At 40.7% G+C, this 17115-nt stretch overlaps 1 protein-coding gene and 1 long non-coding RNA gene across 4 annotated transcripts in view; both read left to right on the top strand.

Moving 5' to 3' along the window:
* The window catches only part of Polr3E (RNA polymerase III subunit E), a 42246-nt gene extending 35099 nt beyond the window's left edge, over positions 1-7147 (top strand). For 2 of the 3 annotated variants that reach the window (XM_071696669.1, XM_071696683.1), the window contains exons 9-10: positions 2583-2661; positions 5174-7147. In XM_071696669.1, the coding sequence (XP_071552770.1) occupies positions 2583-2661; positions 5174-5329 (235 nt within the window). In that variant the 3' untranslated portion in view covers positions 5330-7147. The remainder of the gene's footprint in view (positions 1-2582; positions 2662-5173) is intronic. The other variant, XM_071696676.1, reaches the window with a different exon arrangement.
* A 431-nt stretch (positions 7148-7578) lies between these two features.
* Positions 7579-11136, top strand: LOC139767397 (uncharacterized). Its single transcript, XR_011717089.1, has 2 exons — positions 7579-7739; positions 10245-11136. It is a non-coding gene; the product is annotated as an uncharacterized lncRNA (long non-coding RNA).
* The last annotated feature ends 5979 nt before the right edge of the window (positions 11137-17115 follow it).

Below are 17115 nucleotides of genomic sequence, written 5' to 3'. Positions count from 1 at the left end.
GTATACATATATATATACATTCACAGACATATACATATATACACATGTACATAATTCATACTTGCTGCCTTTATTCATTCCCATCGGCCACCCCGCCACACATGAAATGACAACCCCCTCCCCCCGCATGCGCACGAGGTAGTGCTAGGAGAAGACGACAAAGGCCACATTAATTTACACTCAGTCTTTTCCTAGTGCTACCTCATGCCCGTGCGCACGGGGGGTTGCCATTTCATATGTGGCAAGGTGGTGGTGGGAATGGATGAAGGCAGCATGTATGAATATGTACATGTGTATATATGTATATGTTTGTGTATGTATACGTTGAAATGTATAGGTATGTATATGTGCGTGTGTGGGCGTTTATGTAAATACATGTGTACGTGGGTGGGTTGGGCCATTCTTTCATCTGTTTCCTTGCGCTACCTCGCTAATGCGGGAGACAGCGACAAAGTATAACAGAATAAACATTTCAAGATATATCAACATATACATACACAGATATACATATATACACGTACATTGTGATTCTTGCGGCCTTCGTCCATTCCCGTCGCCCCCACACCACACAGGAAAATAGCATCCACCCCTCCAGTGAGGTAGCCCCAGGAAAAGACAAAAAAAGGCCACATTTGTTCACACTCAGTCTCTAGCTGTCATGTGTAATGCACTGAAACCACAGCTCCATTTCCACATCCAGGCCTCACAGGCCTTTCCATGGTTTACTCCAGATGCTTCACAAGCCCTAGCTGAATCCATTAACAGCATGTCGACTCCAGAATACCACATCATTCCAATTCACTCTATTCCTTGCATGCCTTTCACCCTCCTTTATGTTCAAGCCCCAATCACTTAAAACCTTTTTCACTCCATTCTTCCACCTCCAATATGGTCACCTGCTTCTTGTTCCCCCCACCTCTGACACATATATCCTCTTTGTCAATCTTTCTTCACTCATTCTCTCCATGTGTCCAAACCATTTCAACATGACCTCTTCTGCTCTGTCAACCATGCATTTTTTATTACCACACATCTCTCTTACCCTTTTGTTACTTACTCGATTAAACCACCTCACACCACATATTGTCCTCAAACATTTAATTTCCAACACATCAACCCTATTCTGCACAACCCTATCTTTAGCCCATGCCTCACAACCATATAACATTGTTGGAACCACTGTTCTTTCAAACATACCCATTTTTGCTTTCCGAGATAAAGTTCTCACCTTCCACACATACTTCAATGCTCCCAGAACCTTTGCCCCTTCCCCCATCCTGTGACTCACTTCCACTTCCCTGGTTCCATGTGCTGCTAAGTCCACTCCCAGATATCAAAAACACTTTTTCCTCCAGTTTTTCTCCATTCAAACTTACCTCCCAATTAAAGTGTCCCTCAACCCTGCTCTTATTCACATTTACTTTCAACTTTCTTACACTTTACCAAAATCGGTTACCAACCTCTGCAGTTTCTCACCCGAATCAGCCACCAGCGCTGTGTCATCAGCGAACAACAACTGACTCACTTCCCAAGCCCTCTCATCCAAAACACACTGCATACTTGGCCCTTTCTCCAAAATTCATGCATTTACCTTCCAAGCCACCCCATCCATAAACAAATTTAACAACCATGGAGACATCATGCACCCCTGCTGCCAACTAACATTCACTGGGAACCAATCACTATCCTCTCTTCCTACTCATACACATGCCTTGATAAAAACTTTTCACTGCTTCTAGTAACTTACCTCCCACACCATATACTCTTAAACCCTTCCACAAAGCATCTCTATCATACCTATCATATGCCGTCTCCAGATCCATAATGCTACTACATACAAATCCATCTGTTTTTGTAAGTATTTTCACATTCATTCTTTAAAACAAACACCCAATACACATATCCTGTACCACTTCTGAAACCACACCGCTCTTCCCAAATCTGATGCTCTGTACATGCCTTTACCCTCTCAGTCAATACCCTCTCATATAATTTCCCAGGAATACTCAACAAACTTATGCCTCTGTAATTTGAACACTCACCTTTATCCCCTTTGCCTTTGTACAGTGGCATCATGCATACATTCTGCCAATCCTCAGGCACTTCACCATGATTCATATTTATACTGAATATCCTTACCAACCAGTCAACAACGCAGTCACCCCATTTTTTAATATATTCCACTGCAATACCATCCAAACCCGCAAAGCTTTCACTACCTGTTCTCTGTTTACGAAACCATTCTCCCTGACCCTATCACTTTTCACACCAACCCGAACAAAACACCCTATATCTGCCATTCTGTCATCAAACACATTCAACAAACCTTCAAAATACTCCCTCCATCTCCTACTCACTAGTTATTACCTCTCCATTTGTATCTGAGTGAAATAAGTGGATGGATGTAAGAATGAGATGAGGTATATGTTTGCAGGAGAGAAGATATGGAAGAATATTAAGATATAAATCTTGATATAAGATGCCTGCAGGTGTTTTTGTATGGAACAGTCTGAATTGCATAGGAAAAGTATGATGAACAAACGCTCAGATTGGTTTTTCAAAATATTATCAACTTTGACCAGGTATCCAGATGTGGTACAAAGACAACAGATGATCTGGCAGTCCAGAAGTGAACAGCTGTCACACATTTTCAAGGATAAGGTAAGAGGACATGTGTTTGTTTTGAGTTTTCTTGAACCCAGCTATAATGAAGAGTTTGATATATTCTGCACTACAGAGCTAACCTGGCTGTACAATAACAGTAAAGCAGGTATGGTCCTCATTTGAAAGAAATCATAAAGTAATAAAAACATGAAATTTCCCTTGGTTTTGACTTTGTATAATGATAATGTTATACCTGTGGCACTTTTAACCAAGCTACCCGCAGAGTGTGGTGGGGAGAGGAGAGGGTGTTTATGAAATGGTTTGGTCACATGGAGAGAATGAGTGACGAAAGATTGACAAAGGATATATGCATCAGAGGTGGAGGGAAGAAGGAGAAGTGGGAGACCAAATTGGAGGTGGAAGGATGGGGTGAAAAAGATTTTGAGCGATCAGGGCCTAAACATACAGGAGGGTGAAAGCCATAAAGTGAATTGGAACGATGTAGTATACTGGGGTTGACGTGCTGTCAATGCATTGAACCAGGGCATGTGAAGCGTCTGGGGTAAACCATGGAAAGGTGTGTGGAGCCTGGATGTAGAAAGGGAGATGTGGTTTCGGTGGATTACACATGACAGCTGGAGACCAAGTGTGAATGAATGAGGCCTTTTTTCTGTCTTTTCCTGGTGCTACCTTGCTGGAGGGGGAGGGGGGATGCTGTTTCATATGTGGGGGGGTTGGCAACAGGAATGAATGAAGGCAGCAAGTATGAATATGTACGTGTGTCTATGTCTGTATATGTATATATATATATGAATATGTGTGTGTGTAGGCGTTTATGTATATATATGTGTATGTGGGTGGGTTGGGCCATTCTTTCATGTTTCCTTGCGCTACCTTGCTAACGTGGGAGACAGCTGCAAAGTATAATGATGATGAAATATATATATATATATATATATATATATATATATATATATATATATATATATATATATATATATATATATAAGAGGGAGACCAAATTGGAGGTGGAAAGATGGAGTGAAAAAGATTTTGTGTGATCGGGACCTGAACATGCAGGAGGGTGAAAGGAGGGCAAGGAATAGAGTGAATTGGAGCGATGTGGTATACCGGGGTTGACGTGCTGTCAGTGGATTGAATCAAGGCATGTGAAGCGTCTGGGGTAAACCATGGAAAGCTGTGTAGGTATGTATATTTGCGTGTGTGGACGTATGTATATACATGTGTATGGGGGTGGGTTGGGCCATTTCTTTCGTCTGTTTCCTTGCGCTACCTCGCAAACGCGGGAGACAGCGACAAAGCAAAAAAAAAAAAAAAATATATATATATATATATATATATATATATATATATATATATATATATATATATATACCACGTATTCCCTACGTCTCGCAGAAGACGACTAAAAGGGGAGGGAGTGGGGGTGCTGGAAATCCTCCCCTCTCATTTTTTTGATTTTCCAAAAGAAGGAACAGAGAAGGGAGCCAAGCGAGGATGTTCCTTCAAAGTCCCAGTCCTCTGTTCTTAACTCTACCTCGCTAACGTGGGAAATGGTGAATAGTGTAAAAAAAGAATATAGGTTATTAGATTCAGTAGGGTTGAGGGACAAGTTAATTGGGAGATAAGTTTGAATGGAGAAAAACTGGAGGAAGGGAAGTGTTTTAGATATCGTGGAGTGGACTGCGCAGCAGAAGTGAGTTACAGAGTGGGGGAGGGGCAAAGGTTCTGGGAGCGTTGAAGAATGTGTAAAATGCAAGAGCGTTATCTCGGAGAGCAAAAATGGGTATGTTTGACGGAATAGTGGTTCAAACAATGCTATATGGTTGCAAGGCATGGGCTATAGATAGGGTTGTGAGGGAGTAAGTAATGAAAGGGTAAGAGAGAGGTGTGATAATATAAAGAGTATGGTGGGGAGAGCAGAAGAGGGTGTTGTTGAAATGGTTTAGACACATGGAGAGAATGAGTGAGGAAAGATTGACGAAGAGGATATGTTTCAAAGGTGGAGGGAAGAAGAAGCAGAAGCAGGAGACCAAATTGGAGGTAGGAGGATGGAGTGGAAAAAGATTTTGAGCGATTGGGACCTGAACATATTTTTGAAATTTTTTTATTATACTTATTCTCTGTTTCCTGCATCAGCGAGGTAGTGCAAGGAAAATGGACGATGAATGGCCTAATCCCTCATCTAAACACACAAACATATATATATACATATATGTGTATGAGTTTAATGATGCATGAGTTAACTGAGAGGTTTAACGAGCTTGATGGGAATGAATTAAAGATAAGAGGTAAGTATAGATTTATAAATCAAGAGGCTTTTTTGCTTGAGGTAAGTTTTTGAAGTCTTGTTGTTAGATAAATTGCATTGTATTGATGTTCTTTTTTGAAGAGATCGCATAAGTTATGAATTTAGCTCTACCACCAGATGTTTGCCGCAGTACCACAAGAAAAATTATTTCATTGGAAACTAAGATTTCTTATGTCTTAAGATTTAGGATGTTTCAGTGGTATATCATCACTGACACTTATGTTCTTATCCCCACAGCAAAACAAACAAGATGATTTAAACAAGGCTGGTCCCTCTGTACAAAGAAAAGCACGCGCTGTTCACATCAAGTCAGAACCGGTTGATGATGTGTCAGATGCACAGACAAAACCACTGCCAGCTAAACAACGTCGAGGCAATAATGATCCAAGATGATTTCATGTTTACATAGGTGTAACTATTCTGGTTGAATGTAAAAGGCATTTAGTTATGACTTTTTAATGCAATCATGTACTGTCTTTAAACTTAGACTGAAGAACTCTGTTGCTTGGATTATCAGACCAACTATGTGACATGTAAATCTTGATTATTGGCTTTATCAGACTGGAATATTTTGATTGTCAATTTTCGTATCTGTTATGTGACCTGTATCCTTGTTCATATATGCTGGCTCCTGTACTGTATCACTGAACAGGATGGATTTTGATACTGGAGAAAATTTAGTTTTTGGGAAATTGAAGTGTGCAGAATAGAATAACAAGTGTGACCAAAAATATTTTATTTAATTGTAGCAAGCATTTTTTGGAAATTTTTCATAATGTTATTATCATTGCATCCTATATGAATATGATTATTTTATTAAAGTGAAAGAATACAGAATGAGATTGTCTCTTTTAAAAGATAGTACAAAGAATAGCAACATTTGGATACCGAATACCAGAAGTTAGGTTGGAAAACGGAAATACCATTAAGTATGTTGCATGGATGATGTAGGTCAGAAATGCATCGTCAAGCCACATCTGACCAGTGTTGATTCTGCTCAAAGTCCACAGGTATAGAAACTAGGATAAGTAAAAGTATGTCTGGCGTTAGCTGAACTAACTGGCCCTTATCCCCCTCATTCTCTCCATGTGACCAAATCATTTCAACATACCCTCTTCTGCGCTCTCAACCACACTCTTTTTATTACCACACATCTCTCTTACCCTTTCCTTACTCGATCAAACCACCTCACACAACATACTGTCCTCAAACATTTAATTTTCAACACATCCACCCTCCTCCACACAACCCTTTCTATAGCCCATACCTCGCATCCATATGACATTGTTGGAACCACTATTCCTTTGAACATACCCATTTTTGCTCTCCAAGATAACGTTTTTGCCTTCCACACATATTTCAATGCTCCCAGAAACTTTGCTCCCTCCCCAACCCTGTGATTCACTTCTGCTTCCATGGTTCCATCTGCTGCTAAATCCACTCTCAGATATCCAAAGCACTTCACTTCCTCCAGTTTTTCTCCATTCAAAGTGACCTCCCTATTGATTTGCCCCTCAACCCTACTGAACCTTATAACCTTGCTCTTATTCACATTTACTTTCAGCTTTCTTCTTTCACACACTTTACCAAACTCAGTCATCAACTTCTGCAGTTTCTTACCCGAATCAGCCACCAGTGCTGTATCATCATCGAATAACAACTGACTCACTTCCCAAGCTCTCTCATCTACAACAGATTGCATACTTGCCCTTCTCTCCAAAACTCTTGCATTCACCTCCCTAACCACCCCATCCATAAACAAATTAAACAACCATGGAGACATCACGCACCCCTGCCGTAAACCGACATTCACTGGGAACCAATCACTTTCCTCTCTTCCTACTCATACACATGTCTTACATCCTTGGTAAAAACTTTTCACTGCTTCTAGCAACTTACCTTCCACACCATATACTCTTAATACCTTCCACAAAGCATCTCTATCAACCCTATCATATGCCTTCTTCAGATCCATGAAGGCTATATAAAAATCCATATGTTTTTCCAATTATTTCTGGCATATATTCTTCAAAGCAAACACCTGATCCACACATCCTCTACCACTTCTGAAACCACACTGCTCTTCTCCAATCTGATGCTCTGCACATGCTTTTACCCTCTCAATCAATACTTTCCCATATAATTTCCCTGGAATACTCAACAAACTTATACCTCTGTAATCTGAAGACTCACCTTTATACCCTTTACCTATGCACTATGCATGCATTCCACCAATCCTCAGGCACTTCACCATGATTCATATTTATACTGAATATCCTTACCAACCAGTCAACAACGCAGTCACCCCATTTTTTAATATATTCCACTGCAATACCATCCAAACCCGCAAAGCTTTCACTACCTGTTCTCTGTTTACGAAACCATTCTCCCTGACCCTATCACTTTTCACACCAACCCGAACAAAACACCCTATATCTGCCATTCTGTCATCAAACACATTCAACAAACCTTCAAAATACTCCCTCCATCTCCTACTCACTAGTTATTACCTCTCCATTTGTATCTGAGTGAAATAAGTGGATGGATGTAAGAATGAGATGAGGTATATGTTTGCAGGAGGAAGATATGGAAGAATATTAAGATATAAATCTTGATATAAGATGCCTGCAGGTGTTTTTGTATGGAACAGTCTGAATTGCATAGGAAAAGTATGATGAACAAACGCTCAGATTGGTTTTTCAAAATATTATCAACTTTGACCAGGTATCCAGATGTGGTACAAAGACAACAGATGATCTGGCAGTCCAGAAGTGAACAGCTGTCACACATTTTCAAGGATAAGGTAAGAGGACATGTGTTTGTTTTGAGTTTTCTTGAACCCAGCTATAATGAAGAGTTTGATATATTCTGCACTACAGACTAACCTGGCTGTACAATAACAGTAAAGCAGGTATGGTCCTCATTTGAAAGAAATCATAAAGTAATAAAAACATGAAATTTCCCTTGGTTTTGACTTTGTATAATGATAATGTTATACCTGTGGCACTTTTAACCAAGCTACCCGCAGAGTGTGGTGGGGAGAGGAGAGGGTGTTTATGAAATGGTTTGGTCACATGGAGAGAATGAGTGACGAAAGATTGACAAAGGATATATGCATCAGAGTGGAGGGAAGAAGGAGAATGGGAGACCAAATTGGAGGTGGAAGGATGGGGTGAAAAAGATTTTGAGCGATCAGGGCCTAAACATACAGGAGGGTGAAAGCCATAAAGTGAATTGGAACGATGTAGTATACTGGGGTTGACGTGCTGTCAATGCATTGAACCAGGGCATGTGAAGCGTCTGGGGTAACCATGGAAAGGTGTGTGGAGCCTGGATGTAGAAAGGGAGATGTGGTTTCGGTGGATTACACATGACAGCTGGAGACCAAGTGTGAATGAATGAGGCCTTTTTTCTGTCTTTTCCTGGTGCTACCTTGCTGGAGGGGGAGGGGGGATGCTGTTTCATATGTGGGGGGTTGGCAACAGGAATGAATGAAGGCAGCAAGTATGAATATGTACGTGTGTCTATGTCTGTATATGTATATATATATATGAATATGTGTGTGTGTAGGCGTTTATGTATATATATGTGTATGTGGGTGGGTTGGGCCATTCTTTCATGTTTCCTTGCGCTACCTTGCTAACGTGGGAGACAGCTACAAAGTATAATGATGATGAAATATATATATATATATATATATATATATATATATATATATATATATATATATATATATATATATATATATAAGAGGGAGACCAAATTGGAGGTGGAAAGATGGAGTGAAAAAGATTTTGTGTGATCGGGACCTGAACATGCAGGAGGGTGAAAGGAGGGCAAGGAATAGAGTGAATTGGAGCGATGTGGTATACCGGGGTTGACGTGCTGTCAGTGGATTGAATCAAGGCATGTGAAGCGTCTGGGGTAAACCATGGAAAGCTGTGTAGGTATGTATATTTGCGTGTGTGGACGTATGTATATACATGTGTATGGGGGTGGGTTGGGCCATTTCTTTCGTCTGTTTCCTTGCGCTACCTCGCAAACGCGGGAGACAGCGACAAAGCAAAAAAAAAAAAAATATATATATATATATATATATATATATATATATATATATATATATATATATATATATACCACGTATTCCCTACGTCTCGCAGAAGACGACTAAAAGGGGAGGGAGTGGGGGTGCTGGAAATCCTCCCCTCTCATTTTTTTGATTTTCCAAAAGAAGGAACAGAGAAGGGAGCCAAGCGAGGATGTTCCTTCAAAGTCCCAGTCCTCTGTTCTTAACTCTACCTCGCTAACGTGGGAAATGGTGAATAGTGTAAAAAAAGAATATAGGTTATTAGATTCAGTAGGGTTGAGGGACAAGTTAATTGGGAGATAAGTTTGAATGGAGAAAAACTGGAGGAAGGGAAGTGTTTTAGATATCGTGGAGTGGACTGCGCAGCAGAAGTGAGTTACAGAGTGGGGGAGGGGCAAAGGTTCTGGGAGCGTTGAAGAATGTGTAAAATGCAAGAGCGTTATCTCGGAGAGCAAAAATGGGTATGTTTGACGGAATAGTGGTTCAAACAATGCTATATGGTTGCAAGGCATGGGCTATAGATAGGGTTGTGAGGGAGTAAGTAATGAAAGGGTAAGAGAGAGGTGTGATAATATAAAGAGTATGGTGGGGAGAGCAGAAGAGGGTGTTGTTGAAATGGTTTAGACACATGGAGAGAATGAGTGAGGAAAGATTGACGAAGAGGATATGTTTCAAAGGTGGAGGGAAGAAGAAGCAGAAGCAGGAGACCAAATTGGAGGTAGGAGGATGGAGTGGAAAAAGATTTTGAGCGATTGGGACCTGAACATATTTTTGAAATTTTTTTATTATACTTATTCTCTGTTTCCTGCATCAGCGAGGTAGTGCAAGGAAAATGGACGATGAATGGCCTAATCCCTCATCTAAACACACAAACATATATATATACATATATGTGTATGAGTTTAATGATGCATGAGTTAACTGAGAGGTTTAACGAGCTTGATGGGAATGAATTAAAGATAAGAGGTAAGTATAGATTTATAAATCAAGAGGCTTTTTTGCTTGAGGTAAGTTTTTGAAGTCTTGTTGTTAGATAAATTGCATTGTGTTGATGTTCTTTTTTGAAGAGATCGCATAAGTTATGAATTTAGCTCTACCACCAGATGTTTGCCGCAGTACCACAAGAAAAATTATTTCATTGGAAACTAAGATTTCTTGTCTTAAGATTTAGGATGTTTCAGTGGTATATCATCACTGACACTTATGTTCTTATCCCCACAGCAAAACAAACAAGATGATTTAAACAAGGCTGGTCCCTCTGTACAAAGAAAAGCACGCGCTGTTCACATCAAGTCAGAACCGGTTGATGATGTGTCAGATGCACAGACAAAACCACTGCCAGCTAAACAACGTCGAGGCAATAATGATCCAAGATGATTTCATGTTTACATAGGTGTAACTATTCTGGTTGAATGTTAAAGGCATTTAGTTATGACTTTTAAATGCAATCATGTACCGTCTTTAAACTTAGACTGAAGAATTCTGTTGCTTGGATTATCAGACCAACTATGTGACATGTAAATCTTGATTATTGGCTTTATCAGATTGGAATATTTTGATTGTCAATTTTCGTGTCTGTTATGTGACCTGTATCCTTGTTCATATATGCTGGCTCCTGTACTGTATCACTGAACAGGATGGATTTTGATACTGGAGAAAATTTAGTTTTTGGGAAATTGAAGTGTGCAGAATAGAATAACAAGTGTGACCAAAAATATTTTATTTTATTGTAGCAAGCCTTTTTTGGAAATTTTTCATAATGTTATTATCATTGCATCCTATAAGAATATGATTATTTTATTAAAGTGAAAGAATACAGAATGAGATTGTCTCTTTTAAAAGATAGTACAAAGAATAGCAACATTTGGATACCGAATACCAGAAGTTAGGTTGGAAAACGGAAATACCATTAAGTATGTTGCATGGATGATGTAGGTCAGAAATGCATTGTCAAGCCACATCTGACCAGTGTTGATTCTGCTCAAAGTCCACAGGTATAGAAACTAGGATAAGTAAAAGTATGTCTGGCGTTAGCTGAACTAACTGGCCCTTATCCCCCTCATTCTCTCCATGTGACCAAATCATTTCAACATACCCTCTTCTGCGCTCTCAACCACACTCTTTTTATTACCACACATCTCTCTTACCCTTTCCTTACTCGATCAAACCACCTCACACAACATACTGTCCTCAAACTAATTTTCAACACATCCACCCTCCTCCACACAACCCTTTCTATAGCCCATACCTCGCATCCATATGACATTGTTGGAACCACTATTCCTTTGAACATACCCATTTTTGCTCTCCAAGATAACGTTTTTGCCTTCCACACATATTTCAATGCTCCCAGAAACTTTGCTCCCTCCCCAACCCTGTGATTCACTTCTGCTTCCATGGTTCCATCTGCTGCTAAATCCACTCTCAGATATCCAAAGCACTTCACTTCCCCCAGTTTTTCTCCATTCAAAGTGACCTCCCTATTGATTTGCCCCTCAACCCTACTGAACCTTATAACCTTGCTCTTATTCACATTTACTTTCAGCTTTCTTCTTTCACACACTTTACCAAACTCAGTCATCAACTTCTGCAGTTTCTTACCCGAATCAGCCACCAGCGCTGTATCATCAGCGAATAACAACTAACTCACTTCCCAAGCTCTCTCATCTACAACAGATTGCATACTTGCCCTTCTCTCCAAAACTCTTGCATTCACCTCCCTAACCACCCCATCCATAAACAAATTAAACAACCATGGAGACATCACGCACCCCTGCCGTAAACCGACATTCACTGGGAACCAATCACTTTCCTCTCTTCCTACTCATACACATGTCTTACATCCTTGGTAAAAACTTTTCACTGCTTCTAGCAACTTACCTTCCACACCATATACTCTTAATACCTTCCACAAAGCATCTCTATCAACCCTATCATATGCCTTCTTCAGATCCATGAAGGCTATATACAAATCCATCTGTTTTTCCAATTATTTCTGGCATATATTCTTCAAAGCAAACACCTGATCCACACATCCTCTACCACTTCTGAAACCACACTGCTCTTCTCCAATCTGATGCTCTGCACATGCTTTTACCCTCTCAATCAATACTTTCCCATATAATTTCCCTGGAATACTCAACAAACTTATACCTCTGTAATCTGAAGACTCACCTTTATACCCTTTACCTATGCACTAGGCATGCATTCCACCAATCCTCAGGCACTTCACCATGAACCATACATACATTGAATATCCTTATCAACCAATCAACAACACATTCACCCTCTTTTTTAATAGATTCCATGGCAATACCATCCAAACCTGCTGCCTTTCCAGCTTTCATCTTCTGCAAAGTTTTCACTACCTCTTCTCTGTTTATCAAACCATTCTCCCTGACCCTCTCACTTTGCACACCACCTTGACCAAAACACCCTATATCTGCCATTCTGTCATCAGATACATTCAACAAACCTTCAAAATTCACTCCATCTCCATCTCACTTTATCATTACTTGTTATTACCTCACCATTAGCCCCCTTTACTGGTGTTCCCCTTTCTCCCTAGAATTTAATGGTACTCTCTCACCCAAACTCTCATTTGCCCTCTTTTTCACCTCTTGCACCTTTCTCTTGACATTCTGCCTCTTTCTTTTACACATCTCCCAGTTATTTGCACTACTTCCGTGCAAAAATTGTCCAAATGCCTCTCCCTTCTCTTTCACTAACAATCTTGCTTCTTCATCCCACCACTCACTACCCTTTCTAATCTGCCCACCTCCCACCTTTCTCATGCCTCAAGCATCTTTTGCGCAAGCCATCATTGCTTCCTTAAATACATCCCATTCCTCCACCACTTCCCTTATGTCATTTGTTCTCACCTTTTGCCATTCTGCTCTCAACCTCTACTGGTACTTCCTCACATAAGTCTCCTTTCCAAGCTCACTTACTCTCACTACTCTCTTCACCCCAACATTCTCTCTTCTTTTCTTAAAACCCTATACAAATCTTCACCTTCTCTTCCATAAGATAATGATCAGACATCCCTCCAGCTGCCCCACTCAGCACATTAACATCCAAAAGTCTCTCTTTCACTCGCTGATCAATTAACGTGTAATCCAATAATGCTATCTGGCCATCTCTCCTACTTACATATGTATACTCAAGTATATCTCTCTTTTTAAACCAGGTATTCCCAATCACCAGTCCTTTTTCAGCACACAAATCTATAAGCTCTTCACCATTTTCATTTACAACACTGAACCCCCCATGTACACCAATTATACCCTCAACTGCCACATTACTCACATTTGCATTCAAATCACCCATCACTATAACCTAGTCTTGTGCATCAAAGCTGCTAACACACTCACTCAGCTGCTCCCAAAACACTTGCCTCTCATGATCTTTCTTCTCATGACCAGGTGCATAGGCACCAATAATCACCCATCTCTCTCCATCCACTTTCAGTTTTACCCATATCATTCTAGTTTACTTTCTTACACTCTATCACATACTCCCACAACTCCTGCTTCAGGAGTAGTGCTACTCTTTCCTTTGCTCTTGTCTTCTCACCAGCCCCTGACTTTACTCCCAAGACATTCCCAAACCACTCTTCCCTTGTACCTTTAAGCCATGTTTCACTCAGAGTCAAAACATCTAGGCTCATGTCCTCAAGTATACTGCAGTACCTATCTCTCCTTTTTTCTCATCTTGGTTACCTCCACACACATTTAGATACCCCAATCTGAGCCTTCGAGGAGGATGAGCACTCCCCGCTTGACTCCCTCTGTTTCCCCTTTTAGAAAGTTAAATACAAGGAGGGGAGGGTTTCTAGCCCTTCGCTTCCGTCCCCTTTAGTCACCTTCTACGACACACAAGGAATATCTGGGAAGTATTCTTTCTCCCCTATCCCCAGGGATAGTGGAGGAAGTATATTTATATATTCTATTGTATCTGTTCTATGGTGTGTTTAAGATATTCATCATCTGCATACATCTCTCTTACCATGTGGATATTTATTTCGGTATTTTATATTTCCTATGATTCTTTTTTGTATTTAATGTATATGGCTTTTTATCATCTGTTTACAGAACACAATATTTATCAACATTTTCAATGAAGATTCACAATTTAGGGTTATAGATTATGAATATAATTACCTAATAAACATGTTCACACTGCATTGACGCTTGCTCCCTTAATCTGTTCAAGTCCCTGATTCTCATCAGAAGACCAGAATTAAAGTAGGAGCTAAAATGATATTAGTTCCTTTAGTCATGACATGAAACTAAAATTTGGAATACACTATTGATATATTTATTTATCTGTCTATCTGATGCCCATTCCCTCCAGGAACTCCCATCACAGGGTGGCTCAGCAAAAGACTCTCCACGTATCCCTGTTGTTACATTCCTCCTTTGTATACACCATTCCATGCATTCTTCCATGATTTCTCTCCCTCCCTTCCTATTTGCCCATGTCACAGGTGGTCTTCCTCTCACTTCAACCCCTTTGATTGTACTATCACACACTCTTCTTGTATGCTCCTAGTCTTGCATTCTTTCCACATGCCCAAACCACCTCAAAGTATTACGGTTCATTCATTCTACCACTCCACAATTCATTCCCTTTGCATTCCCTACCATAACACATCTCTGATACACCCCTTCATGTCTTTCTTCATTCCATCTAGTCACACCACATGCTTCTCTCAGATAGTTCATTTTCATGGCATGGATTCTTGACCTCTGTGCTCATTCCATGTCCATGGTTCGGTTGCATAGGTCATGGTTGGGAGGACTATGCTGTCCCTTAATCCTCTCTTCACTGCCATACTTGCATCTTCATTATTCTATTAGGGTACCCAATAACTCTTCTACCATACTTCTCTCTCCCTTATCTCACCTTCCGTATCACCAGACTTACCCAAGACAGCTCCTGAGTACTTAAATTCTCTCACTTCTTCCAGTCTTTCTCCCCCCTCATCCAAAGCAAAATTTAGTATACTTTCTTCTTTCACTCTGTATGGTTTTACAAAATCTAAACTTTCACTATTTCCTTTCAAACACCATTACTTTAATTTTACTTGCATTTACCCTTAATCGCCTATGCTTACACACATCATAACACACACTTACAACCTTCTGCATCTCCTCTTCACTCTCAGCAAACAACACAGTATGAGCCATGAACAGGCTTGCCACCAGCCACCATAAGTCACTGCCACACTCCATCTCTGCACCCCTTTTTCCTCGGGGCCTGAACATGCAGGTGGGTGAAAGGCGTGCAAGGAATAGAGTGAATTGGAACGATGTGGTATACCGGGGTCGACGTGCTGTCAATGAATTGAACCAGGGCATGTGAAGCGTCTGGGGTAAACCATGGAAAGTTCTGTGGGGCCTGGATGTGGAAAGGGAGCTGTGGTTTCAGTGCAATTTTACATGACAGCTAGAGACTGAGTGTGAACGAATGGGGCCTTTGTTATCTTTTCCTAGCGCTACCTCGCACAAGGGGGGAGGGGGTTGTTATTTCATGTGTGGCGAGGTGGCGATGGGAATGAATAAAGGCAGACATGCCCTGATTCAGTCCATTGACAGCACATCGACCCCAGTATACCACATCGATCCAATTCACTCTATTCCTTGCTCGCCTTTCACCCTCCTGCATGTAAGAACGTAAATTCTCGAATACTATGGGTAAAACTGAAAGTTGATGGAGAGAGATGGGTGATTATTGGTGCATATGCACCTGGGCATGAGAAGAAAGATCATGAGAGGCAAGTGTTTTGGGAGCAGCTGAACGAGTGTGTTAGTGGTTTTGATGCACAAGACTGGGTTATAGTGATGGGTGATTTGAATGCAAAGGTGAGGAATGTGGCAGTTGAGGGAATAATTGGTATACATGGGGTGTTCAGTGTTGTAAATGGAAATGGTGAAGAGCTTGTAGATTTATGTGCTGAAAAAGGACTGGTGATTGGGAACACTTGGTTTAAAAAGCGAGATGTACATAAGTATACGTATGTAAGTAGGAGAGATGGCCAGAGAGCGTTATTGGATTACGTGTTAATTGACAGGCACATGAAAGAGAGACTTTTGGATGTTAATGTGCTGAGAGGTGCAACTGGAAGGATGTCTGATCATTATCTTGTGGAGGCGAAGGTGAAGATTTGTATGGGTTTTCAGAAAAGAAGAGGGATTGTTGGGGGGAAGTGGGTGGTGAGAGTAAGTGAGCTTGGGAAGGAGACTTGTGTGAGGAACTACCAGGAGAGACTGAGTACAGAATGGAAAAAGGTGAGAACAAAGGAGGTAAGGGGAGTTGGGGAGGAATGGGATGTATTTAGGGAAGCAGTGATGGCTTGCGCAAAAGATGCTTGTGGCATGAGAAGCGTGGGAGGTGGGTTGATTAGAAAGGGTAGTGAGTGGTGGGATGAAGAAGTAAGATTATTAGTGAAAGAGAAGAGAGAGGCATTTGAACATTTTTGTTGGGAAAAATGCAAATGAGTGGGAGATGTATAAAAGAAAGAGACAGGAGGTCAAGAGAAAGGTGCAAGAGGTGAAAAAGAGGGCAAATGAGAGTTGGGGTGAGAGAGTATCATTAAATTTTAGGGAGAATAAAAAGATGTTCTGGAAGGAGGTAAATAAAGTGCATAAGACAAGGGAGCAAATGGGAACTTCAGTGAAAGGCGCTAATGGGGAGGTGATAACAAATAGTGGTGATGTGAGAAGGAGATGGAGTGAGTATTGTGAAGGTTTGTTGAATGTGTTTGATGATAGAGTGGCAGATATAGGGTGTTTTGGTCGAGGTGTTGTGCAAAGTGAGAGGGTTAGGGAAAATGATTTGGTAAACAGAGAAGAGGTAGTAAAAGCTTTGCGGAAGATGAAAGCTGGCAAGGCAGCAGGTTTGGATGGTATTGCAGTGGAATCTATTAAAAAAGGGGGTGACTGTATTGTTGACTGGTTGGTAAGGTTATTTAATGTATGTATGACTCATGGTGAGGTGCCTGAGGATTGGCAGAATGCGTGCATAGTGCCATTGTACAAAGGCAAAGGGGATAAGAGTGAGTGCTCAAATTACAGAGGTATAAGTTTGT

Source organism: Panulirus ornatus, chromosome 4 (genome assembly GCF_036320965.1).
Source record: "Panulirus ornatus isolate Po-2019 chromosome 4, ASM3632096v1, whole genome shotgun sequence".
In the NCBI taxonomy this organism is placed as follows: domain Eukaryota; kingdom Metazoa; phylum Arthropoda; class Malacostraca; order Decapoda; family Palinuridae; genus Panulirus; species Panulirus ornatus.
The sequence above is the reverse complement of the archived record's forward strand: the minus strand, read 5'-3'. Positions and strand labels throughout refer to the sequence as shown.